The following is a 27,985-nucleotide window of genomic DNA, read 5'->3' as shown; positions in this document are numbered from 1 at the left end:
TATTGAACACTTCCTATAAACACTTTCAACAGAGGCATTTCTGTGCAACTACTGGATCAGCAGTATGGTCAGAAGCTTCTGTAGGAAGGAAAACAAGCAGTCTAAAGGATATCAGAAACGTAGAGTGATTTAAGCTAGCAATGAACAAGTGACATGTACACAGTGCCTCTTGAATTAGAGAAAAAAATTCAAGATATTTCAGAGGTGTAATCAACAGACCGTTCTAGTTAAAAGCAGAATGGGGGAAATGCAACGTTCCAGATGCTTTGCAAACACAAATTTGCACTGCAACCATTGGAAATGTTAAGCCAGAGGTCATTTTCAGAGGGCTCTGGACATGGAGGAGTTAAGAGAGAAAATTTCAGTGCACAGGCACCTTGGCTGCTGGAACCGTGGTGCACAATACAGAGTTGAAGGAACAGCAAGTTCTGGAAAAGATTGCAGAATCTTATGAACATATTGTCATCTTCAAAATCAGTGCAGTGCCTATTATTTCCATAACTTTATATTTGAAATACTGTAAAATAGTTTACATCCGTCCACAGTAATAAACAGTTCTCAAAGTCACAAATGCCATCCAGTAAATGCTTTTCAACTTGTCTGTAATTACTGACATAGATGCACGTGCAATCTTCCTCCAATGCCTCTCCACGGTCATATAACTGGGTAGGATTGCAATTGCCTGGTTACATGCTCAAAGCCAGATAATAATAAACTTTTCTTTTTCTTCTTGCTGCTACAGTCTGACCTCTGGTGTCCCCCAGGATCTCTCTTTGCTGGCTTCTATTACTTATTAACATACTGCTCATCACCAACATCATCAAAAAATAAGTCAGTTTCCACCTCTATGTTGATGACAGCGAGCTCAACTTTGCAGCTTTGATCAATCATTCCACTGCTTGCAAACAAAAGGCTGTTGGTTTGAGATTCAGTACTGAGTAAGCAGTAATTTCTTTCAGTTAAAATGTTGGAAATACTGAACCTATCAATTTCAGTTCTACTTACAAACTCTGTTTCTAAGCCAGTGACTCCAAGTCTCCACAGGCAACTGCCTCTGACAGAACCATACTGCTTGTAGCCTCAGTCTACTTAGCCAGAGATAAATTTCCGAGCACAAATCCACCCTTCCAGCCTGTTGTCAACTCCCTACCTACTTGAGCTCATTTTCATCAATGTCTGCACACTCTCTAGACTTGACTATTCTAATGCATATTTCTGATCAGCCTCCATATTCTGCAAACTTGAAGTAAACCAAAACCATGCTGCCAGCACCCTTAGTCTCACAAAGTATCTTTCAGCCATCACCCGTGATTGTTCCCGATTAAACATGGCCTCAATTTTAAAACCTACAAATATGCATTCAAACCCCTCTATGCAGCATGGCTTTGCATATGCCATCTCTAATCTCCACTAGCTGCACAACCCTTCATAGTTGCTTGGCCACCGTAATTCTATTAACTCTAGTAGTGGTGGTGATGCCTTAAGCTACCAAGGTTTTAAAGCTCCAAATCTGCTTCCTGTGATGGCCTTTAACTCAGCTGCAATAAAGTGAAGAAAATTTATCACTTCCTTAGAAGATCTGCAGAATTTAACTGTTTTTAAAGAATGCCTGAAAATGAATTAAAAGTGTGCATAAGTTGTAAAAGGCAATTGCAGTTTTTTGGATAATGAGAAACACTGGTTCATATGACACCGCAACAATGACCTGGAAACAATGCAAACATGAAGGAAGAAGCCAAGTGGTTAGCAGACACAATGGAGAACTACCAGAGGAACTGGAAGGTGAACACAATCAACCTGGAATTCAAACCTTTAGAATTTTATTCCATCTATGTTTTTTCTGCCCTTAATGTCAGTGTCAAATTGTGTCTTTTGCCTCTCAATCCAAACGATTACATGTGCATTTGGAGGTTTCAAAAAGGATATAGTTAAGTCACATTTAGTAAGTTAGTAATCCTTTCATTTCTCTACTTTTTATAGATGGGTTCCAATAAATACTCACTTTACATGTCAAAACCTGGTTTGAATTGCTTTTGTCTTGGAGTAGCAGTCAGACAAATCGGTCATCTTGCTGGTCTACCAATATCTATTTCAAGCCCACCGACTCCCATAGCTATCTAGGCTACACTTCCTCTCATCCACCTTCCTGCAAGAATGCGATCCCTTATTCCCAATTCCTCTGCCTCCGCCACGTCTGCTCCCAATTTGGGGCATTCCACTCCCGAACATCCTAGATGTCCTCTTATTTCAAGGACCACAACTCCCTCCCCTTCAGTGGTCAAAAATGCACTATTGCATCTCTTGCGTTTCACGCAGCTCTGCCCTCAAATCCCGCACCCCCCGCAACAAACAGAATTCCCCCCTTGTCCTCCCGCATCACCCCACTTATCTCCGGATTCAAAGTATCATTCTCCGCCACCTGCAATCTGACCCCACAACTAAGGATATATTTCCCTCCCCACCCACATGTGCCTTCCACAGGGACTACTCTCTCCATGACTCCCTCGTCCACTCCACACTCCCCACTAGCCCCACCACCTTTCCCTGTAACCCAGGAAGTGCTACACCTGCCCCACACCACCCCCCTCACCTCCATCCAAGGAACCAAAAAATCCATCCACATCAGACAGAGGTTCACCTGCACATCCACAAATGTGGTCCACTGCTCCTGATGTGGCCTCCTCTACATTGGTGAGACCAAGTGGCGGCTCAGAGACCACTTTGTAGAGCAGCTGCGCTCTGTTCGCGACAAATGACACCTTCCAGGCATGAACCACTTCAACTCCCCCTCCCTGGACGACAGGTCCATCCTAGGCCTCCTCCAATGTCACAATAACATCACCTGGAAACTGGAGGAGCAGCACCTCATTCTGCCTTGGGACCCTACAACCCAAGGGTCTCAATGTGGACTTTACTAGCTTCAAAATCTCCCCACCCCTGGCTTCATCCCATGACCAACCATCCCTCTCATCCCCACCTCCTTGACCTGACACAACCGGTCAGTCTTCTCTCCCACCTATTCGCTCCTCCAAGCTCACTGACCAATCCCCACCACTGCCTACCTGCACTCCCCCATCATCATCCCACCTACCTTCCTCAGCCCCACCCCTCCTCTCTTTATTTAAGAACTCCTTCCCCCTCCCCCATTTCTGAATAAGGATCCTGACCGAAAACGTCAGCTTTCCTGCCCCTCTGAAGCTGCCTGGCCTGCTGTGTTCCTCTAGCTCCACACCATGTTATCTAAATTTTACACAAATTGTGTTGGCTTGTGGAACACTAAAGCATGATTTTCAGAATACAGTTCCCAGTTAAGTCTTAATTATACAGAAACATATTTGTGCAAGGAGTGATGGGAATACTTAAGTCTTGCAAAATAGCCTTGGTTGTATTGACTAAAGTGAAACTTACCATTTTATTTGAAGTATCATTTGCAAGTAATTCATGTGCATGGGGGATTTCAGTGGTGGTAACACCACTGAATATCAAGGGCCAGTGGTTAGATTGTCTCTTATTGGAGATGGTCATTGCCTGGCATTTGTGAGGCATAAAAGCTACTTACTTGTCAGGACAAGCCTGGGTGGGATGCTCGGAGGTTCGGTGTGGACTTCTTGGGCCGAAGGGCCTGTTTCCACACTGTATGGATTCTACAATCTGGATCTTAAAAAAAGAACAAACTAAGGATGCTGGAAATCAGAAACAAAACCAAACTGCTTGAAAAACTGAGTAGGTCTGGCAACATCTGCCTAAATACTAACCAGAACTAATGGTAGCTCAGAAATGAAGGTGGCTTACTGGACCTGAAAGATTAACTGATTTCTCTTTACAGATGCTACCAGACCTGCTTAGTTTTTCCAGTAATTTCTGGTTTTGTTTCTGTATTATCCAAACCTTGATGCATTTGAACATGGGCCGCTTCACACTTGAGTTACAAATGGTTCATTCAAACCAAACAATTCATCCAAACAATTTCCCAAATAATAACTGATTTCCTTTAGTTCCTCTCTCGAGACCCTGTATTGATTGCTTGTAAAGTAGCGAGATATCCAGCAGTGTGAAATGCACCACACAAATGAAAAGCTCTCTTATCTGTACATGGTAGAGTGTAGAATTTGACTTGTATTGCATCTGTGATGTACTTTAGGACGTTCTGACTGCACACCACATACAGAGTTTCTATTTGGTGAGCCTCTAGCTTCAGGTGTTAGTGATAGAGAGCAAGAGGACATGGTGGGACTTAAGCAAGAAGCTAATTTTAATAAGAAACACTGGCTGGCTGGGAGTCAACATATGTCAGCTACTACTGATATGATGGGTGAGCACATGTAGAAGTTTGGATGAGTTAAAGTTTAAAGAGTATGCAGAAAAGATCTAGTCTCCTGCAATAATCTTGGCTGAAGTGACAAAGGCATACATAAAAATTTCAGATGGCCCAAGGCAGAAACAGCAGCAGGTAAAATTGAGAAGATAGGAGTCAGAATCTTAGCATCATTGTGGCAACGTTGTGAACTATTGTGAACCAGGGAGTTGATTAGAATAAATATCAAGGGCCAAGGAGAATAGTTTGGAATAATGGTCCATGTCACTTATTCCTTTCCCTGAAAATATGGAGAAAGTTATGACTCAGCATTACGAAATGTCACATAACTTGACTAACAAATGGAGCAATGGAGAGGATGAAAGATGCAGTCCAAAGAAAGAATTGGATATCACTGTAAGCTAAACCCAAGAGTGGAATTTTGAGGCACTGCAGTCCCCAGTTCCCTTCCTCATACACATGACTAAAAGGTTGAGATGCAGTCCAGTCCAATCAGCCAAAGAATGGTTGCCCTACAGGAGAAGAGAGAGAAAATGAACAGACTGCAGGGATTATTAGATCCACCTCACCCCCCACCACCACCAGCAACCAGCCCTTGGCGGAGAATAGGTCAGACTGAGTGTGAGGAAAGCTATTCCAACTGCTGATTAAATCTTGGTGGCATACTATTGCCAAAAATGTCAGGGTCTCTATAACCTTCGCTCAAAGTATGAATTTAAGCAAATTAAAAGTGGCCCCAAAGGAAGAGAATGCATTCTCAATGTTGAGCATTACATAGCTTTACATATAGGAACATCTAGCTTGGCCCACTGACTTTTGAAGTAGACAACAGGTTTCTATGTGTTCATTTCAATTTTTCTCATTTGATCGGGGTATGCTTCATTGAGTTACTTTCCCATAGATGCCAGCCAGCCTCTGATACAAACTCAGTGTTGCAGAAAAACTCAATCCTTTCGTCATCCAAGATCCACATGCACACATTTTTACAGGAATCGCAGAACAACAGATATGGAATCCCGTAAATACTCAGCAGTTCCAGCAGCAGAGAGAGAAAACAATTTGCATTTTAAGTCAAATTTCTCATCAATTCAGATAAAGGTCACTGACCTGAAATATTAAGCATTTCTCTTTTCCCAGGCCAATTAAGTACTCCCAGAATTTCCTGCTTTTATTTCATTTCAGATTTTCAACAAGTGATATTGTTATTGCACGAGTAGAAATGTTACCCATTATATTACAACTGCATTAAGATCAAACTCTTGTTTTTGATTTTAATATTGTTGTGAAAATCTAGTTAATCATTTCTGTCTTAGAATATAAATTTTAGTTTTAGGAATTAAAGTTTTAATTGTAGAGTAAAGGAGGCATTTGTTTGAAAAGCTGATGAGCAATCCTGAAGCTAATGCAATTGGAACAAGTTTGAAGTTAATTATAATTAAAAGTTGACCTATATTCAAGCTTACTAGAAGCAGATGTGTGAAACTTGAATGGAATCAAGTTTACACTTGCTTCAATAGAATATTTAAATAATGTTTGTATTTCCCAGTTCTAAAGGAGACATAACAGATTGTAAACAAGAGTTCCTGAACAGGGTCAAAAATTCAGGGAAAAAGAGTAAAACAAGATAGAGTTAGAATATGGGTTACAGAATCAAAGAATTGATTGAAGGTAAATTTGTTTGCACTGGTTTGAATCATTCCACATAGCCAGAGGAAGAGATTTACGGTGAAGTCTTAGTGAAAAAGTTCCTAGTTTTATTGTACATTTTGTTCTATAAAGCAAGCAGCTGAGACTGGGAAGAGGTTTAGGTGGAGGTTGTGTGAAAGAACCTATATGGATTTTGCTCTGTTCTTGGGGCATAACTGAATACTGTAACATTTAAAACGGTAGATAGTTTACTGAGCTTTGTCAGATGTGACCACAAAACACAGAGACTGAACCTTATTGGGAGTTTTCACAATGCACAGGTCAGTAGGAGCAGAAGAGGTTGAAAGGTATTCATAAGCCCAGTGCAGATAGGGGTTGGGGTTCAGAATTGCCCTGATGCAGTCATTTTAGTACTGCAGAAGAATTGAGAATCAGAAGTAGAAACTGCCGTAAAGGTCAAAGCTGAAGTAGAGCTGTCTGCTCTGTGAAGCTGGCAGCTGGAGCAAGAGAGGCCCATGAGCAGTGATCAACTGATAGAGATTGGGAATGTGCCAGTGATTAGATGCTTGGAATATAGCTTAGTCAATCTAGTGGGATGCAGTCACAGGAAAACAGCTGAGCAAATGGGAAGATGAGCAATTATTAGGGGAGTCTGAATTTGATCTCCCTCAGCAGTTCTGAGGCTTTAATCCTCAAAAGACAGATGAAATCCTTTGTGAGGAAAACAGTTGGGAACAGGTTATGACTTGGTGACATCCAGGCAGGTTGGTGAAAAATTCATAGCATCTCTCTTGGGTCTATATGCTATTAAATGATCAGTTTGTAGTGTTTAATCAGTGTGCCCACTAATTATGTCTACCTCACGTTAAATTGTGGATGCCAAAAGTATAAGGTAGATAATATGATTATTGTCAATTATTATACAGTAAAATTTATTTGTTTCAAACAACAGAATCTTATAGCTTATTTGCTTAGTAAATGCCTGGAATTTCAAATTTTGTTTACCTTAAAACAATAGTTACAGATCCCTTACTGGATCAGAGCAGTTTTGGTTACTGTCCACGTATGTAACAAAATTGGACAGTCACTGAATGGGGAGCACCAAAGGAAATTACTTGAGTGCTGACCTGACTAATTAAAGAAAAAACAAACTTTACAAGGAATGCTGGGGGGGGCCTTGAACTCAGTTTGGAAATAGAGGGGAAAGGCAGCTGAAAGAGTTACCTGTGAAGTTCAAAGGAGAAATCTACATTGACCCTCAAAAGAGCCTCATAGCAGAAAGCAGTCAGCTTGAATAGTTAGTTTTAAAAAAGGTACATGCAGCTGTGGGAGCAGACTTGGGGAAGGGGAATGTGGTTGCAAAGGCAGGACAGGAGGCTAAAAAAGTTTAAAAAAAAACCATAATCATGACATTAAGAAAATTTGGAACATTGATTAACTAAAAGCTAATGGAATAGGCTCCATAAATCTTGTGCACCTTGGAGAAAACTGAAATACTGAGAATTAAAAGTAAATTTTGAAGGACTGTGCCATACCTTTGGGTCAGACCCAGGAAAAATGAATGAACCTTCAGGATTTCTTAAGAGAAAAGAACACTTGGTTTGGGTGGCGTGTAGGTAAATATTAGAATCGGGTTTCTAAGCACACGTAACTATAAAATTATTGTGTTAAGTTAGTGATGCTTGTTTTGCTCATCTTGGAGACATATAGCACAGAAACAGACCTTTCAGTCCAACCAGTCAATTATGACCATAATCCCAAACTAAACTAGCCCCACCTGCTGGCGCCTGGCCCATATCCACCAACAGCCCCTCTGCCCAACCTTTCCTATTCATGTACTTATGCAAATGTCTTTTAAATATTGTAATTGTGCCCACATCCACCACTTCCTCAGGAAGTTCATTCCACACATTAATCACCCTCTGTTATTGTGTACAGTTCTGATCTCCTTAATTTGAGGAAGATGTTCTGGCTATTGGGGAGGACCTGTTTATATAAAGTTTTAAGAATAAACTTGGTGGAATCGTTCTGTTAAATGCTGAGTGTTTGGATTTTTCTTTAAATATTAACTGGCCCTAGCAGGATAATGTACATAATGTAGGTGCTTATATTAAATGAAAAATTAATAAAAACATGAATACTTCTATCAGAAGGCGACTCGGAGGTAGCAGTAGCCATTTGTCATCTGATTCCAAGGTTTTCTTATCCATTATTGTTCAGCTGATTAAATTTATTATGCAGAAATAAAATTAAGGAATCTTGCATGAAGTCTGTTTTACTGCACCTTTCCCATGAACGAGTGTGAAATAAATTTATAGTTACTTTGAACATGTTGAATAGGTTGATGTTGACTACCCCTTGGTAACTTCCACATCCATTCCAACAAGGCTGCAAAGCAAACATCTACAAGCATTGAAAAATCCAAATAATCATTAGTTCAGCAAATTCTTGTGATCCGGCATGGGCTTTTGCCTCTCTTCTGCCTTTTGGCATAAGCAGCAGCCTTTTCTCTGCCTGTTTTAGTTTCTATGTCAATGATACAAATAAGCATCTTGAGGATAGTGGGCATACATAAAATGGAGATTTCAAACCAGTATTTCCCCCAAGTTTGAGAAATTAATTACATAAATTTAAAAAGTGAGATATTACAATAAATAAAGTCTTTGGAACTCATTTCCTACAGCTGGTGAAAGCAGAGTCTGAACATTAAGGCAGAGGTAGGTAGATTCTTGATGTAGGATGAAAGGTCATCAGTCAGCAGGATTTTGTGTAATCAGAGATCAGCCATGATCTTATTGCTAAGAATATTGAGGCAGGATCAAGTGGTACACTCCTGCTTGTAATTCAGATCTTCACATCAGAATATATTTGCAGAACAGTCACTTTGGAGAAAAGCACAAGGTAATTGTCAGCATTATCTAATTCCACCCAAAATCCTCAACCTATATTGTTATAAGAATAGCTACCTCCATTCATCATAAAATGTTGCCAAAACTTTAAGATCTTTTGACTTTGCTGAATTGGCTATGTTACTAGCACTTAATATTCTGAATAAACTGATAGGCACTTGAATTGCACAATTTCTTTGAGTTTTTGGTGCAAACAAAAAATAATCATGCATATTGACAATACTTGAATGTTGTCAATTTAACAAAGTGTCACAGAATGGAGAGTTCTGAAAATATTTGATAGTTTTAAAGCACAAGTATAAACCACTAATAATGCACAGAAAAAAAACATTTAAATTGTCAACACTGAAAGTAATGTGAAAAGCTGTATCATGTCAAAGACTGCAAAAATTGGGATTTATTATGCTTCAAATTTTGTCAAGATCTTTTCTATAGTCACACTATAATGGAAATAATAATGTAATTGATTATTTACTTTAAGTCACCTTACATCAGCCTAAAAATGGTAGAATGTAAATGTCTTGTTCACAAGCATGAAATACATCACCTGAGAAAATCCTCCCAAAATAATTCGATGGGACGGTATTCCATTTTTAACTTCCAGATCTATCATGGCTTTAACTGCAAAATAAATAATGAAATTAAAACAGGTTATTTATTCAATGCACAGAAAATGATGCAATGAAAGATTATTTATATCATTTTCATTTTAAAAATTTTAAAATGTCACGGTCCTCTCCCACCTCCAGCTCTCAACCCCAAAAAGAAGCCTTGAAAAATCCTCTCCGCATTACTTATTACTACTTGGATGGTTTCAATGCCTTCAACTGCTGAGGCAAAATACTAATTTACTGTTTTTGCCATTTGTGTTCTATTATTAACTCATCACTCCTCAGAGACCAACATTCAATTTAGCTACTTTTTTTGATTACAATCCAGTAGTCTCACTTCTTTATGCATCTTATTCCTAATTTATACTTCTAGTTGCTGGTTCTCACCCCCTTGTGATTTACCTTAAAACCTTCCAAACCACATTTGTGAATTTAAACCATGGAGAACATTGATCTTGGCCCTGTTGGGGTGTCACTCATCCTTTTGGAGTAGGTGTCTGTAGTCTGGAGGACTGGTTCAATGACTCAAGAATCTCAAGCCACACACTGATCCCATTTTCTTCTTCATTTGATGATCACAGCGACTTACCAAGAGTAATCTTGAGACTACAACCTTTGGGAGGTGTTTTTTTTTTTTTTTTTTAAGAACTAAAAACTTTCTTCCTAGCTCCTGAAAGTCTAACTGTAGGATTTCAATATGTTTCCTCTATGCTACTGGTATCACTATGTATAAAAACTGCTGGCCCATGCTCTTCTCTCTACAGAATATTGTGCACCCTCTCTATGACATCTTTTATTCAGTACCAGGAAGGCAACACACCATAAAAGGTACTCACCATGTTTATTAGAGTTGCCTATCTACTATAACAATTGTATTTTTATTCCTTACTGTTATCCTCTCTTCCTCTTCACAAAATCCCTTGCTCATCGGAGACAGGTATAAGCAGCACTCCAAGGAGTAAATCAATCCTAACAGCCTTCAATGCCAAAAAGCAGTATGTGAATAACACTCACCATGAAAACTCCTGCACTTCTTGCCTCCTCCTACTCTTCCAAATAGTGACCCATCTGCTATCCTGAAGTGTACATGTATACACACGTCTCATCACCTGGAATTTATTAATGACTCTCGACTTTGTCTCTAACTTAAGATTAACTTATTTAGACCATAAGACATTGGCCTACTTTCTGCTCCTTTCAGCCCATTGAGTCTGCTCTGCCATTCAATAATGGCAGTAAGTTTTTCCAAACCCAGTTTCCTGCTTTCTCCCCATAACCTTTGATCCCCTTGACAATCAGACCCTATCTCTGACTTAAATATACTCAATGACCTGGCCTCTACAGCCCTCTGTGGCAGTGAATTCCATAGGTTCATCACTCTGACTGAAGACGTTTCTCCTTATCTCCATTCTGAAGGGTCTTTCCTTTACTCTAAAGCTGTCCCGTCAGGTCCTAGTCTTTCCTGCTAATGCAAACATTTTGCCAATGTCCATTCTGTCCAGGCCGTTCAGTGTGCTGTTACTTTCAGTTAGATCCCATCCTGCACCCCCCCCCACCAATCCTTCAAAACTCCAATCAGTATAGGAACAAAAACAAAGTTGCTGGAAAAGCTCAGCAGATCTGTGAAGGAAAAAAACAGTTAACATTTCGGGTCCAGTGACCCCTCCGCAGAAACTTTCCATCGAGTATAGACCCAGAGTCCTCAAACGTTCAGTAGAAAGAATAGAGGCATGGACTATTTTCTAAAAGGGGAAAAACATCAGAAATCCGATGTACAAAGGGACTTGGGAGTCCTTGTCCAGGTGAACCCAGTCATTCCTGGGATCATTTTTGTCAACCTCCTCTGGACACGCACTCGGGCCAGTACATCCTTCCTGAGGTATGGGGCCTAAAATTGCTCAAAGTCTAAATGCAGTCTGACCAAAGCTTTATAAAGCCTCAGAAGTACAAGCCTGCTTTTATATTCAAGTCCTCTCAAGATAAATGCCAACATTATATTTGCCTTCCTAACTACCGACTCAACCTGCAAATTTACCTCAAGAAACCTGAACAAGGACTCCCAAGTCCCTTTGTACATCAGATTTCTGATGTTTCTCCCCTTTTAGAAAATAGTCCATGCCTCTGTCCTTCCTACTGAAGTACATGATCTCACACTTTCCCACGTTGTATTCCACCTGTCACTTATTTGCCCACTCTCCTAACTTGTCCAAGTCTTTCTGCAGCCTTCCCACTCCCCAACACTACTTGCCCCTCCATTAATCTTTCTATCATCTGCAAACCTTGCCAGAATGCCCCCAGTTCCTTCATTTAGATCATTTATATATAAAGTGAGAAGTTGTGGTCCCAACATTAACCTTGTGGAACACCACCAGTCACCAGCTTCCATCCTGAGAAGGACCCTTTTATCCCCACTCTGCTTTCTGCCAGACAGAAAGTCTTCTATGCTAGTACCTTGCCTCTAACACTGTGGGCCCTTATCTCACTCAGCAGCCTCCTGTGCAGCACCTTATCAAAAGCCTTTTGGAAGTCCAGATAGATAACATCCATTGTCTCTCCTTGTTCTAATCTGCTTGTTACCTCTTCAAAGAATTCTAACAGATTTGTCAGGTATGATCTCCCCTTGATAAACCATGCTGACTGTGCTATTTTACCATACACTTCCAAGTATTCAGAAATCTCATCCTTCACAATGGACTCAAATCTTACCAATGATTGAGATCAGGCTAATCAGCCTATAATTTCCAGTCTTTTGCCTTACTCCCTTCTTAAAACGGGAGTGCAGGGAGGGTTACATTAGCAATTTTCCAGACCTCTGGGATTCTCATTGATTTCAGTGATTCCTGAAAGTGGAGGCATTAGTACTGATCTCTCTCTTCAGCCATCTCCGTCAGAACTCTGGGATGTAGCCCATCTGGTCCAGGCGATTTATCCACCTTCAGACCTTTCAGCTTTTCTAGCACCTTCTCCTTGGTGACAGATACCGTATTCACCTCTGCCCCTTCAACTCTTAAATTTTTGGATATTTGGACTCATGTCTTCCACAATGAAGATTAACGCAACATACTTAGTTAGTTCCCCAGCCATTTCTTTGTTCCTCATTACTACTTCTCCAGCATAATTTTCCAGCAGCCCAATGTCCACTTTTGCCTATCTTTTACCCTTTATAGATCTAAAGTAACCCTTGCATTTCTTTATATTACTGGCTAGCCTAACGTCATACTTAATCTTCTCCATCATTTCATATTTTGGTGTCCTCTGTTCATCTTTGTAGGCTTCCCAATCCTCTGATTTCTCACCGCCTTGCGCCACATTATATGCTTTCTCTTTTACTTTTATGCTGTCCCTGACTTTCCTTGTCAGCCATGGTTGCCTCTTCCTCCCTTCAGTATGCTTCTTTTTCCCTAGGGGTGAATTTTTGCTGTGTTGCCCGAATTACTCCCAGAAACTCCTGCCATTGCTGTTCCACTGTCTTTGCTGCTAGGCTCCTCTTCCAGTCAACTTAGTTATGCTTATTATGAAATATTAAAGGTAGGAGTTTAAAAACTGCGAACCAACACATTAGATAAAAAAAACAACTGAAATACCAACCAATACTTATTTTGGACAACATCCTACTTTGACATTTTGTTCCCAAAGCTAGTCAAAGCAGCATTCTATTTATGACCACCAGCAATAGTATGGGATAAGGTGGAGGTTCTGAACTGGGGAAGTAAAGACATCAACCTTGTTAATTGGGCATACTGACGTCACTAGGCAAATAAGGAAGTCAGCTTCTGACTATCCAGGAATTTTCATGGCTTTGGGGGGGGTCATCATTAGGAGCTTCCTGAAGATAATTAGCATAGGCTTTACAGTGCAGGAACAGCTTTGTTTGGTCAACCATTGAAGGTTTGGATAAAATAAGAATGATTAATTTTAATAATCAAACATTAACTTTTTCAAGAGGGTGGTGAGTGTATGGACTGAGCTGCCAGAAGGAGGAGGAGGAGGTGGGTACAATGACAACATTTAAAAGACATCTGGATGGGTATATGAATAGGAAGGGTTTAGAAGGATATGGGCCAAATGCTGGCAAATGGGACTAGGTCAGAGCAGATGAATTGGACAAAGCTATATGACTGCATGACTAATGACTCTGTTCCAGATCCTAACTCTGCATTTGCCCTGGTCAGTTAGAAGATGTGCATGGCCCTACATTAACACAATCAGCAACTATTTGGTTCAGAAGTTGATCCGTTTCCCTGGTGTCCTGTCCCCTTGCCTGTCTCTAGGGCCATTAAGATCACATACACAAAATACATGCTTCAAGGTAGGTTAAAGGCAAGAACTTGATTTGGGATCAGCCCCGACTTCTGATTCCTGCCTTTGATGAAAAGATTCAGCCCTCACTGCAGCCATCCTTCGATTTCTCTCTGCTGCTCTTGTTCAGAACTCACTCCAAGTCAGTTGTGAGCCTCCTCTCCAACACTATATATTCTCCACAGTTCTCTGAAAGAATTGCAAGGTACATACCATGTACGTCAAAGAGGACAGATGGAACATCAGTTTAATGTCTCATTTAAAAAGTGGCACCCAAGTGCAGAATTCCAATTCCATGCTCTGGAGTATCAGACTGGATTTTATGCTCAAATCTTGAGCTAGATTTAAAACTTCTGAAGCAAAGGCAACAGTACCAACGCTGATATCTTGCTCTATTAAACAGCACCTTCACCCAGATTAATAAAGCAAATTGAAGGGATCTTGAGCAAGTATATTCTTTGACGAGAAATTAACTTAAGTGGTCCAAAATGGCTTATCATATTCTTTGTTTAGTACACGGAATAAAAGGTGAGCAATTGAAAACTACACAATCCATGCATTATGAATATATTAATTTAGAAAGGATACAAATAATGTAGTTAATTTTTAAAAAAGTAGTGGATTCCAGGGACCCATTGAGACAGAACCTCAAAACGACAAGTAGCCACACATTTTTATTTTCCTGTAACGTCAACCAAGTAACTAAACAACATTAGAAGAAATATGCATTCTACAGGGCTCAATTTATTTATTTATTTATTTTTGTTTTTTTATAAACTTCCCAGAGTACACTAGAAGTGGAGATGGTGGTATATGCAGAGCAGGGAATAAAGAATTTTTAAAAAAGTCTGGGAGGGTTTGAGAGTGTGTAGTGGTCTTGAATCAGAGTTGCAGAGGGCAAAGCAAAATAAATTCAGACTGAAGAGAAATGCAGGAGAAAGCATTAACAGGAGTAAAAATATAAGGAATCAAATAGCAAAATGAGTGGGTTCAGATCAGAAAGTTGACTCCTTGATGCAGAAGGACTAGGTCAGGACAGAGATTGATGATTGGTGATGGACTTTGCAAGAAAGCAAAATTAAGACAGTCCTAGATTAACTGAAGCTATTAGAAGGTGAAACAAGGACAAGGGGAAAATTTAGGTTCAAGCAAGATGCTGAACGTTGTATACCACTGGATTTATCTAAAAAAAATAAAAAAGCAGTTGGTGGGTTTGGCACTAAAATAATCTTAGTAGTAATAGCAGTCAACCAAAATAGTTTGATGCTTGTCATATAGAATTTTAAGATCAACAGGCAATGACAAAAAAAAAATCTTTAAAGTATCTTGAAAGAAAATCTTAATATAATAACTGTCTCCATAAAAGACTGACAATTAGTGTTAGTATGTAAGTTGCCCTTTAAGATTCCTCCAAAACCAGGATGCACCTGTATATGGAGAATGAAAGATGATCCACCAGCATGGGCGTTCACTATCTTTGCTGTTCATCAGGTAATGTCTACTTTGCAGAGGTGCATTTTAGATTCCCATGTATTTTTGCAACATAGCTCACATCATCTGCTTGATATCTCACAACTGGTCCAAAGGATAAGTAAACATCAATCTACAAAGTGATGAATTGAAGCTGATGACTAATGCAAGTATACATACTATGTCCTAGCTTCTTAGTTGGGGGCATTAAAGTTTAGGCTGAAAATAAGTAAAAGTGTGACTTTTCAGTCAAGAAATATGGTGCTCTCTTAAATTGGACAATCTACAATAGTTTCCTATGCTGGTAAACAATGAGGTAGGCTAAGGTACAATGCCTTACCAACACAACAAAACTAGTTTATTAAACAAATACTTTTGGTGGCAATATCTTACTTTAACCCTATTAATCTAAAGAGTTGCAAGTTAATCATTTCATGAGAACACATTTAGACCCTAAAATTTATTTTAGCTCATTGCCAATGTTTTGTTTTAAAACCACATGAAATATTAAAGATAGGTCAAAGAGAAGAATTTTGCGGTGTGCTGGAAATCCTGCAACAACAGTAGCGTATCTAAGAATACTGGTATTTTAATCAGATGGCAGATGAGCAGTATAAATATTTAATGTTATCCCCTATCATAAACTTTCAAAAGCAATTAATTGCTGAAGCAGAGGTTCCAACTCAGCCTACCTCTGGAAATTGTTAACAGGGGCATGATGATTTTACCAACACCATCAATTCTTCATTTAATTAAATCAAGTTAGACATGATAAGTTGCATACACTTACTGCTTTCTGCTGCATTTTTTATTCCACCTTCATCTTCAACAGAATCTGCAGAAAGTCCAATGATATCAAACCTACAAAAATAAATGTTTTCTTGACAAATTTGTAAAGAACAAACTTGCTTTTGATTCAATTTCAGTTCTCTCAGTTTGGGGAGACCATGACGTTCATGTCTTTTTGTGAGAACTTGCACATTCTGATTATCATTATTTTGTATTCTCAAGTGGAGTCGTTGGGGGGGAAAAAGAATAAGTATTTTGACCAAAGGCCAGACTAGGGAAGGAAGTCAGTTGAAAGAGTTAAGTGAGTTAAATTTAGGCTTATAAAATCAACAATAAAGCAAAACTAGCAAATCATGTGGAAACTAACAAACCAGATTCAGAACGCTTAGCAACTAGAAGCCATATTATCAGAGGCCTTTGAGAATTGACAATGCCTACAGAGTGTGGGGAAACAAAGATAATGTGGTGACATATGGATATTAAGATGTAGGAATTGTAATGTGCACGCTGTAATCTGTATAAAACTTGAAGTTATTGTGACTCAACAGAAATGAGAGTTTTAAAAACTTTGTTAAAGCTTCCTCTCCATAAGAGACAATTATTTTTGTTTACCTAAAGTCCTCTTATCAATTTCTCAAGTTGACCCCCACAATATCTGCCACCCTTACCTGACAGACCTTAGTGATATAATGATGATAAATTCCTGGTCAGTGATACTAGAGCAAGCTTGACATTCCAGGTTTTATTAAATTCTATCAGCCATTGTGGTGCGGTGCCCTCAACATTAGTCCTCCAGCAGGATTGCTGGATTACAGTCCACTAACATTACCCAGTTTGGCATGGATGGAACACCAGAGGAAGACAGTAGCATAATGGCAAAGGCAGCAGATTACCTTTTCTAAAAGGGACAGTGAACTTGGACGGGAGCTTAGCTGTACTTTCACCATTACAAGGTATTTTTATATTCCAACTTTATGGATTTAAATTTCATCATCTGGTGTTTTGGGATTTGAACTCATGTCTACCAGGCATAAGTCTGGGCTTATAAATTAACCCAGTATTACTACTACCCTACTATTCCGGTGTGTTCACAGTCCTGACTTTATCTCTGGGATTGTGAAAAGCATTGACAGTCGTAAGATGAGCTACTTGTTAGTGAGCTTCCAGCCTCTCCTTTGGATCAGATAGGCAAAAACTCTTTTTCATTATCACAGTCTCAAAATGCTTTGTAATCAAAGTATTTCTGAAGTGTAGGGATTGTTGTTTACAATATGCTGCCATAAACAACAATGTGATTGAAAATAAAAATTGTCTGGTCATTATCAAGGGGATGTTGACTGAGGGATAAATATTGGGCAGGACACCAAGGATAGCTCCCTGCTCTTCACTGAAACACTGTCAAGATTTTTATGCTCACCACAGAATGAGGACAGCGTCAGTTTAAAAACTTATCCATAGGCAAAAAAGTGCCCTCCAACAATGCTCCCTCCATACTGACCACAATGCCAGCCTACAATTTTACACTTGAATCTCTGAAGAATTGAGCTCAAACTTTTGACTTAACAGGAGACAACATGATGAACTGAGCCATGGCTAGGAACAAAGCAATAGATTCATTTAAGTGAGATAAGAATGCTACTACGGATGGAGTTCAATTGAACATATTTGATGCCATTCAAAACTTGAAAGCTATTTTCTAAAGCAGTAAAGAGAAACTTGGATTTCCAAGTTTAAGCTTCATTAAAGTCAGATAGAGGAAGAAAAACCTTAAGAATCATGGAATGCTGATCTTTATCTCAAATGGGCTAAATACAAAAAGGGGGAGGTGGTTAAACTTCAATTATATAGTGTCTTGGTCAGAAACAATCTGGAGCAGAGTATTCAGGCACCTCTACCTCAGGAATGGCAGAATTGGGAGGTGTGCATCACAGAACAAGCCATATGATAGCAGAACTGTGAGGATTAAGTTAAGAGAGTATGGTAGATAAACTTTGCTTGCACTCCTTCCTCTCAGTACAGGAAATGGAGAAGGGATCTGATCAAGGTGAGTAAAAACGTTTAAGTACTGGCTAGAAAGACATTGAAATAACTCCATGAGGGCAGATATCCCGTCATCAGGTCACCTTTTATTTACACTTGCATAGTACATGACACTGGCCTAGCTAGTTCAGAGCCAACTCTCAGAGTGAGCAAAACCTCTGACATTCCTGTTTATATCTGTCAGCCAGTACCCTCCAAAAATGGACCAGGTTAACGGCCCCAATCAGGGAACTCATTCTATGAGGTCCACCTGGCTGAACTTGTTCCAATCACTGCAGACATGAACTCTTGTTCATGGTGGTAGAGTAAAAAGATAAAATCTTAATCACAATGAGACAATTTCGGAATAAAAATCAGGAAATATTTTTGCACACAAAGGCTTGTAGAAGTGTGGAATTTTCTCTCTCAAAAGGCTTTCAAAACAACTTTGAAGACCAGTAAACAGATTTTTGCTAGATGTGGGTATCAAATTGATAGAGATTGTTGGACAAACGGATTTAGGATGTAGATCTGAATGGCTGAGCAGATTGGAGGTTGAATGGCCTACCTGCTTCCAACATGGCTCTGGCCAGCTAATCATGCCATAGCATTGAAGTGGTTGATCCAGTAGAGGTTTGGTCAAAAGATAACTTCCAAAATGTTAGCCCAATACTCAGGAATGGCAGTGTTAATGAAAGTTGGGAGAAGCACTTAGGTAGTCTTTGTTGAACAGTCATTCCATCACACTGATGTGTGGCAAATATTACTTACCATTTCACAGGCTAAACTGTTATTCTTATCCTGCTGTTGACTACTTTCAGCTGCTGTACAGATCATAGAAAATAGGAGCGCTAGCAGGCCAACTGCCCCACCGTTCAATATGATCATGGCTGATCATTCTACTTCATATCCTGTTCCTGTTTTCTGTTTATAGCCTTTAATCCCTCTAGCCCCAAGAACTCTATCCAACTCTTCCTTGAAAACATTCAAGGTTTTGGTCCCAATTACTTTGTGGCAGTGAATTCCACAGGCTCACTACTCTCTGGGTAAAGAAATTTCTCATCTCAGTCCTAAATGGCCAACCCATATCCTGTAAACCCTTGCTTTGGGCTTCCGGGTAGAGGGAAACATCCTTCCTGCATTTATCCTGTTTAGACCTTGCAGAATTGTATAGGTTTCTACAAGATCTCCTCATTCCTTTAAATTCTAGTGAATATAGTCCTAAACGATCTAGTATCCCTTTATACTTCAGTACTACCAGCCCAGGAATCAGACCTGTAAACCTTGGTCACACTCCCTCCGTAGCCAGAACATATTTTCTCAAACAAGGAGACTAAAATGGCAACATTCCAGATGTAGTCTCACCAAGGCCCTATACAATTGCAGCAAGACATCCTGCTGCCAGACTTGAATCCTCTCATTAGAGGAGCAGGGTTTGCAACTACGTATGGTCAAACAAGACACTAAATGCTAAATATATTAACTCAGACAGATGAGCAGGAATTGACAGATAAAAGGCACAACTCATTTGCAACACCACAGGAACTAGCAAAAATTAATACTCTAAGGAACATTACAAAATGTTTTCCTCAAGATTCTTGCTTGCACATACAGTACATGCCAAACTCCACTGATTATTACAAATGACATCTATTCTAATGTAACACTTACCAAGATGACATATTCATTCTGAAGTTCATTGTGACAGGAGCAATAGGTCTAAAACAAAAATTGAACCGTATGTTAATTTAAAAACAAAACACACATTCATGGGATATGAATAATGCATTGCTATATTGTCCTGACTAGTTTAAGGTTGTGTTAAGCCATCTTCTTGAAACACTGAACAATTGAAGTCCTTGTTATGTAATTGGACCTGCATTCCTGAGAGGAAGGGATTTCCAAGATTTTAACCCAGCAACAACGAGGGAACAGTGATACATTTACAAGTCAGAATGGTACGGGACTTGGAGAAGAAGCTGAAGGTAGGGGCTTCACCACATGCTGCCTGTATTGCTTCATCTATGTGTTAAGAGTTCATGGATAAGGGTTTACATTTTTTAAATTCATTGATAGGATGGGAGCATCACTGACTATACCAGCATTTACTGCCCATCCCCAGGAGTCAATCACACTGCTGTGGGTTTGGAGACACATGTAGGCCAGAACATGTAAGGACATCAGTTTCCTTCCCTGAAAGGACATGAGCGAACCAGGTGGATTTTTTTGTGACAATTGACAAGTTTCATGGTCAAGGTTAGACTCTCACTGAATTCAAATTCCACCATCTGCCATGGTGGGATCTGAATCAGAGCTCCTGAATTAACAGACCAGCCATACTACCACTAGTCCATTGCGTCCCCTTTCTAATTTAACTGAGTTTTGAAGTTCCTTTGGAACTTGGTTAATGACAGCTCTTATTGTGGTTGAGGGATTTTAAGGAGCTAGAATTCAAATCAATAAGTAAATAGAGTCTCAAAATATAATAATACATTAGCATTGCTGAACGTGCATGACCCCAAAAATGATGTGGGAGTGAAATGTTCCAATTCAATGGATATCGACAACAATACAGCAGAAACAGGAAATTGTTCTTTTTTGAGATCTACTTAAACTGGGGAACAGCATCCTGATGGATCAAAGCTGTGAACTGTCAAAAAGAGGCTATGGCAGTGAAGGGGTGGGTGGCAATGCCCGAGGAGAAGCAATCATTTTTTTTTTGGGGGGGGGGGGGGGGGGGGGGGGGGGGGGGCTGGTGGTGGTGGTGGTGGTCGCGTAGTTTACAAACCCATGAAGAAACGAGAAGGACATGGAGTACTGTAATGTTTGGTTAAAGGAAGCAGTATCATAGGAAGGGACAAAAACATTTACAATAATAGTATACCAGCAAACAGTAAGATACAGGAACAGGAGGTGGCTGTTAAACCCTTCAAGCCTGGTCCGCCATTTAATTGCATCATCTGACATTCCTCATGTCAACTTTCCTGCCCTTTCCCCATAATCCTCAATTTCCCTACTGATCAAGCATCTATCTCAGCCTTAAATTTGCACAAGGACTCTGCCCCCATGGTTTTTTGAGTTCCAAAGACTCAATCCGCAGAAGAAATTCCTCCTTATTTCAGTCTTAAATTGGCACTTCTTTATTCTAAGACTATATCCTCTGGTCCTAGACTCTCCCATGAGGGAGACATCCTCTCAGCATTTACATATTGCAAAAGATTACCTCTCATTCTACAAAACTCAAGGAGTAGAGTGCTTACTTGTTTAGCTTTTGCTTTTAAGGAAATCCCTCCAGGCCAGCAATTATCCAATGTGAACCTTCTCTGAACCATCTCCAATGAAATATTTCCTTAAAAGGAGACCAAAACTGCTCACAGTACTCCAGATGCAGCCTCACCAGCACCCTGTACAGGCACTGGTGATTTGCCAGCCTTTAACCTTCATTTATGATGGGGCAATAATTTTGTTGCTAATACCGATTCCTTCAATTCTGCCTCCTCACCAGCCCCTTGATTCCTTAACATTTCTGGGAGTCTCTTTGTGCCCTCTTTTGAGAGGATAGAACCAAAGCATGTTCAATTCTTCTGCGATTTCTTTGTTCCCCATTATAATTTCCCTTAGCCTGTGTCTGTAAGGGACGTACGTTCGTTTTTACTAAATTTGTTTTCTTCACACTTTTATAGAAGCTTTTACAGTCAGTTTGTGTTCACCCGAGTTTTACTCTCAAACTCTTTCTCCACTGCATGATCAAATTTTTGTTTTCTTACTAATTTCTGAAATGCTCCCAAATCCACAGGGTTGCTGTTTCTTCTGGAAATTTTAACATACATTTTCTTTAGATCTGATATTATCCCTAAGTTCTTTTGTAAGCCTTCCTCTATTTTTATGCTCGACACAAACGAACAATTATTGTAATTTGTGCACAAGTATGTACCATTGCCTATCCACTGTCAGTTTCCTTAATCAGATTTGCCGATTCATGTCACATGCCCTCATTGTTCCCTTTAGACACTCGATCCCAAGGAAACCCACAGAAGATTGATAATTTATCCTCTCACTGCACAGTATGCAGTGTAAAATAGCCCACTTTCTACTTGGTTCTTCAATGTATCAGTCTTAAAAAAAAAACCCATCATCACATACACACTGTAGGACGTCATCCTCCACGGTTTTGATTAAAATGCAAATTTAATTCACCCGTGAATACAGCTGTACTCTTATTGTATGCGTCTCTGATTTCTCAATTAATGCCTTCCCTTGTGTCTCAATTACCATTTGGGGGCCTGTGGACAACACCCAACATTTGCTGCCCCAAACACGGAGCCTTGCTGCACCCCATTAGTCATTGCCTACCACTTAGAAAAAGTTGTTTTTTCACGCTTTGGTGGACAGACAGAAAAAGATTCCCATCCATGCCAACATATTGTCCCATTCCATGTGGTTTAATTTTACCATTAGCCTCGAGGGACCTAATCAAAATCCTAAAGCCCTCCAGACCAGGTAACATCCCGGTAAACCTTCTCTGCACCCTCTCCAAAGCATCCATGTCCTTCTGGTAGTGTGGTGACCAGAACCACACACGCAATATTCCAAATGTGGTCTAACTGAAATTCTGTACAGCTGTAACAACTTGCCAACTTTTATAATAGAGATAACAAGGTGTAGAGCTGGATGAACACAGCGGGCCAAGCAGCATCAGAGGAGCAGGAAGGCTGACGTTTCAGGTCAGAAATCTTCTCTAAAGAAGGGTCCAGACCTGAAACGTCAGCTCTCCTGCTCCTCTGATGCTGCCTGGCCTGCTGTGTTCATCCAGCTCCACACCTTGTTATCTCAGACTTCAGCATCAGCAGTTCCTACTATCTCTAAGCAAAAGGAGGAGATGTTATCTGTTACAACAGAACGAAAAAAATAAGTGCAGATGATTCAGAATTGGACAAAATGAAGTTCTCAAAAAATTGGGATAAATTGAGTCACCTTATAGAGGAAAATCAAAATGACCTGAAAGAATTATTGTAATCACGTGAGGAAATATGTGGAAATAAGCTGGGAAGCACTAATCTGATAACACATGCTGTAGGTATAGGAAATGCTGTTCCAGTTAAGCAACATCCTTATAGACTTCACCCTCTAAAGTTGGCATAGGTTCAAGAGTTTGAATGCATGCTCAAAGACAACATAATTGAACTGAGTTGCAGCAAATGGAGCTCACCCATAGCAATGATGCCAAAACCAGATGGTACCCAACGATTGTGTGGACTCTCACAAGGTCAATGCAGTTACAAAAATCTGATTCATATCCTATTCCACCTTTGGAAGACTGTATTGGAAAGGCGAGACAGCAATTTGTACCTCAAAGTTGGACTTATTCAGATGATACTGCCAAGAACCTTTATCTGAAAGAGCAAAGGAAGTTTTCACTTTTGTGGTGTTGAATGGACTGTACCAGTTTGATGCCATGCTATTTGGTATGAAAAAATGTACCAGTCAATTTCAAAGACTAACCAAAAAGTTATTTTGGGACTACGCAGTTGTGTGGTGTTCACTGACTTGGGTACAGTGGTGGTGATCTTCTGTCAAATGTTCCTTCCACATGTGGAGCATCTATTGAAATTGGTCAAGCGACTTCGGAAAGCAGACTTGGTGATAAACTAAGACTGAGTTCGCAAAAGTTCAAGTCACATTCCTGGACCATGTTATTGGACATGGAAAGTTGGCCCATAAAATGCGAAAACAAATGTTACTGGAGAGTTTCTCCACACAATCGGCAAAGAGGAAAGTATTACGATTCCTGGGACTGAGTGGTTTTTATCAGGAGTTTGTACAGAATTTTAGCAGTGTGATTGCTCCACTGGCAGACCTATCGAAGAAGGGCAGAAAATTTCAGTGGACAGGAATGTCAAATGTCAAATGTGTAGCCCAGTATTAGCCACATCTAATTATGCAAAGCTATTCAAAGGTGGCTATCGAGGAGTGTCGGTGCTGCACTTTTGCAAGATGACGACAAGCTGATAGAAAGACCGACTGGGTATTTTTTTTTTTTTTTTTTAAAACATAAAACAGAAAATTGAATCAATGGTAATAATCCACAATTGAGAAAGAGACCTTGAGCTTGGTGTTGGTGTTGCAACATTTATATTGCCAGTAATGTGTAAGAGATAAAAATTCTAGCCTGTTTGGCTGAACTTATATGCTCCAGCTATTTAGTTTGAAAGTTATACACATGGCCACTTTGGTAACGTAATTGCCGACACGTTGTCGCAACTTTGAAGGAGGAAGATGGTGGCATTCAGTGGCAGGAAAAATGGACTGAAATGACCGTAGTAGTGAAGGTTTTCATGCTTAGTCAACATAACATATTATATTGTGTATGTACAGTGCAAGACTAAAGGTTTTAAAAATGAAGCCAACTTTATTTTTTTTGGCAGGGAGGTGGTGTGGTGATACTAAGGCTTGTCCTGGGATTCTTTCTTCACCGGGCCAACCCTCACGAAGAAAGATTGAGAGAGAAAGATGGTGAGCAGTCTAACCAGAGTTACTAGTGTAAGCAGTTCAAAGTGCCATGGTTTTTTTTTAAAATGGCTGGAACAACAGAAACAGCCTGAACGGATGGGGTCAAGCTCCCACAGAACCATGATTTTTAATTTAGTTTTTTCAGTAGCAGCAGTTACTGGGGTCTTGAAGCCAGGTTTAGAAACTGCAGTACATCTTTCCCCGTTGCTCTCTGTGTTAGAGTCTTATCTTGATGTTTTTTTCCCCCTCCTGGACTAGGGAATTGCCTGTAAGACAATCTATTTTAGTGAATTTGCCTTTTGCCAAGGGACGTTACTATATTGGAATAGTTAATTAGTAGTAGTTAATATATCTATTATTTTGTTAAGCATTGATTGTTCCAGATAAGCCAATTCTTATGTTTATTTTGTCTTATTTTTACACTGCAGTTAAAATACAAAGTCTGTTTTGGTTAACGTCAAGTAGTTTGATTAACTGAGTTGCATCTGGAATGCAACATTTTACAGATAAATGTAAGATAAGAAAAAAAAAGTTAGGGTCTAGACTGTCTTCTGAACATATTTTGAGGGGCTTTAAGTCTGATCCACAACAATTGGGCAATACGAATGAACAAAGATCTGGTGTCCCTGTGCATTCAGTCACTAAAGTGGGTAGGCAGTTGCAGCAGAAGCAATTCAAAACATAAAATAGTATATCAGCCTTCATTACAATAGGATTTGAGTTCAGAAGTAGGGAGGTCTTGCTGTAGTTACACAGGGCCTTGATTAGATCACACAGAGTACTGCATGCAGTTTTGTATTTCCCTTCCTGGGTGGGAAAACCTTGCCATAGTTGGAGTGCAGTGAAGGCTCATTAAACAAATACCAGGGTTGGCAGGACTGCTTTATGGAGGTAGGATTAGTGAATAAAGGCCCAGATGAACCAGAGTTTAGAAGGATGAGAGGGGATCTGATTGAAACAAAACTAACAGAACTGGACAATATTTTCCCTGGCTGGGGAGTCTAGAACCAGGGGGGTGAACCATTTAGGACAGATGAGGTAATATTTCTTCGCTCAAAGGGTACTGAACTTGTGAAATTCTACAGCAGGCTGTGGAAGCCAAGTCACTGAATATATTCAATAAACAAATAGATAAACTCTTAGATTTTAAAGGCATCAAGAGATATAAGGAGAAAGCAGGAATATGGCATTGTGAGAGAGGATCAGCCATGATCAAACTGACTAGCGGAGCAAGCCCAAAGGGCTGAATGGCCTATTCTTGGTTTCTGTTGTTTTTGAATTTGTCCACTTTGTCAGGAAGATCTCACATACATTCCATCCACCAAGTTTTTGCTCATTCATTTAACACAGTGCTATCCTTTTACAGATTATCTAGAAACTCCTCACAACTTGCCTTCCTACTACCTTCTATCTTAGCCAGGTTTGCTGACAAAACAACTATTCACTCCATTAAGGATTTAATATCGATCATAAACAGCTGGGGACCCAATATTGATTATGTTTCCACTAGCTACAGTTTTCATCCTGAAAGTGACCCACTGATCTGATGAATTGACTGCACAAATACAGGTTAAAAAGGAGTACGGTTTTATAGCCACTAGAGGGAAAGAAAGAGTTTCAACATGAATATTCAGTGGGATGTAACTTCTCAAAAAAGGACAGACAGGAAGGAAGGAAAGAGTGGTGGCGTGGCATTGTTGGGATGTAATAAACACAACAAGAAATAATCTTGAATCAGAAGAAGCAGAATCCATACGGGCGGAGAAAAGAAACAAGGGCAAGATAAGACTGGTGGGAGCAGTCCGCAGGCACGCTAACAGTAGCCATATGGTGGGATGGAGCATAATTCCAGAGGTAATGAGGACATGTAATAAAAGGCAGCACACCAAGTATGGTGACTTTAATCTTGATGTCGGTTGAGGCAGTCAGATTAACAGAAGAGGGCATGAGAAAAGATTCAGAGTACATTCAAGACGGTTTCTTAGATCTATGCTGTGTCCAACTGGGGGAGGAGACTATTTTAGGTCTGGTAATATATAATGAGACAATGCCAGTAAAAGATTCCCTCAAGGACAGTGAACCTAACATGATTGAATTGTAAATTCAGTTTGAAAGGGAACTTGGATCAGGAAAATTGTGCTAAGCTTATATAAAAGGGTTACTGACAAAAGGAATGAGGACATTGCTTGCTGGACTATACTGGTGAAGAAGCTTAGCAGCAAAAACCGTTGATGAATGGCAGACATTTAAGAAAACAGTTAATTGCTCACAGCAGCATATTCTAATAAGGAATAAGCAAACCATGTTTAACCAGGATAGCATCAGATTGAAAAATTAAAAAAATACAGGTGTGGCAAATACCTGTGGTAAGCCAGAGGATTGGGAAAGTCTTAAAAAATACAAATAAATTTGAGGCTGGGAAAATAATAATGCGGAAGCAGGGAATGGCAGAGTTCAATAAGTGCTTTGCACCAGTCTTCACAGTGGAAGACACCAATAACATCTCAAAACTACTAAATATTCAAGGGTAAAAAAGGACTGGAAATAAATACATAAATTATCACGACAGAAAAAGTGCTAGGGAAACTAGTGGGGCTAAAGCCAGAAAGTTCCCAACCATATCTGTCCATGAATCCTTAAGATTCGAGAAATGTCCCAGAGGATTAGAAAACTGCATTATTTCTAAAGCAGAAGGAGACAGAAAACAGCTAACTTTAGGCCAAAGATAGTAGGAACTGCCGATGCTGGAGTCTGAGATAACAAGGTGTATAGCTGGATGAACACAGCAGGCCAGGCAGCATCAGAGGAGCAGGAAAGCTGACATTTTGGGTCTGGAGGTTCTGAAGGTTCAGATTTCTGAAGAAGGGTCCAGACCCGAAACATCAGCTTTCCTGCTCCTCTGATGCTGCCTGGCCTGCTGTGTTCATCCAGCTCTACACCTAACTACAGGCCAGATAGCTTAATGTCCATTATTAGGAATACATTAAACTCTATTATAAAACACAACAGTAGGGCTTTTGTAAATGCATATGATTAAGCAAGCTTAGCATGCCTTCATGAAGGGGAAATCATGCTTGACAAATTAACAGTAATGCTTTGAGGGGATAAGAAGCAGGATAGTTAAACAGGAAGGGAGCAGATGTAATGTATTGTAATTTTCAGAAGGCATTTATAAAAAGGTACCCTGCCCAAATCCACTTAATGTAAGAATTGGAAGCAATATTGTTCCTGTTCCATCACGAATAGAAAAGTCAGAGTTGGAATAAGGGAGGCATTTTCAGGCTGGCAACCTGTAACAGGGATCAAGTCTGGGGCCACAATTACTTACAACGTGGATAAGAAGACAGTGAATGTACCGCCGTAGCCACGTTTGCACATGGTGCAGAAGTAAGTGGGAATGCACGTGGAGAGATCAG

General features: G+C 39.9%; 1 protein-coding gene across 7 annotated transcripts in view; it reads right to left on the bottom strand.

Moving 5' to 3' along the window:
* The window catches only part of lypla1 (lysophospholipase 1), a 61,527-nt gene that overhangs the window by 12,717 nt on the left and 20,825 nt on the right, over positions 1-27,985 (bottom strand). For 6 of the 7 annotated variants that reach the window (XM_048595502.1, XM_048595506.1, XM_048595504.1 and 3 more), the window contains 3 exons: positions 19,731-19,778; positions 16,042-16,112; positions 9,419-9,492 (listed from right to left, as the gene is read on the bottom strand). In XM_048595502.1, the coding sequence (XP_048451459.1) occupies positions 9,419-9,492; positions 16,042-16,112; positions 19,731-19,778 (193 nt within the window). Of the gene's footprint in view, positions 1-9,418; positions 9,493-16,041; positions 16,113-19,730; positions 19,779-23,268; positions 23,453-27,985 lie in introns of all 7 variants that reach the window. The other variant, XM_048595508.1, reaches the window with a different exon arrangement.

Source organism: Rhincodon typus, chromosome 4, assembly GCF_021869965.1.
Source record: "Rhincodon typus isolate 14 chromosome 4, sRhiTyp1.1, whole genome shotgun sequence".
NCBI classification, from domain to species: domain Eukaryota; kingdom Metazoa; phylum Chordata; class Chondrichthyes; order Orectolobiformes; family Rhincodontidae; genus Rhincodon; species Rhincodon typus.
Note: the sequence above shows the minus strand (reverse complement) of the source record. Positions and strands in the feature narration are given on the sequence as shown.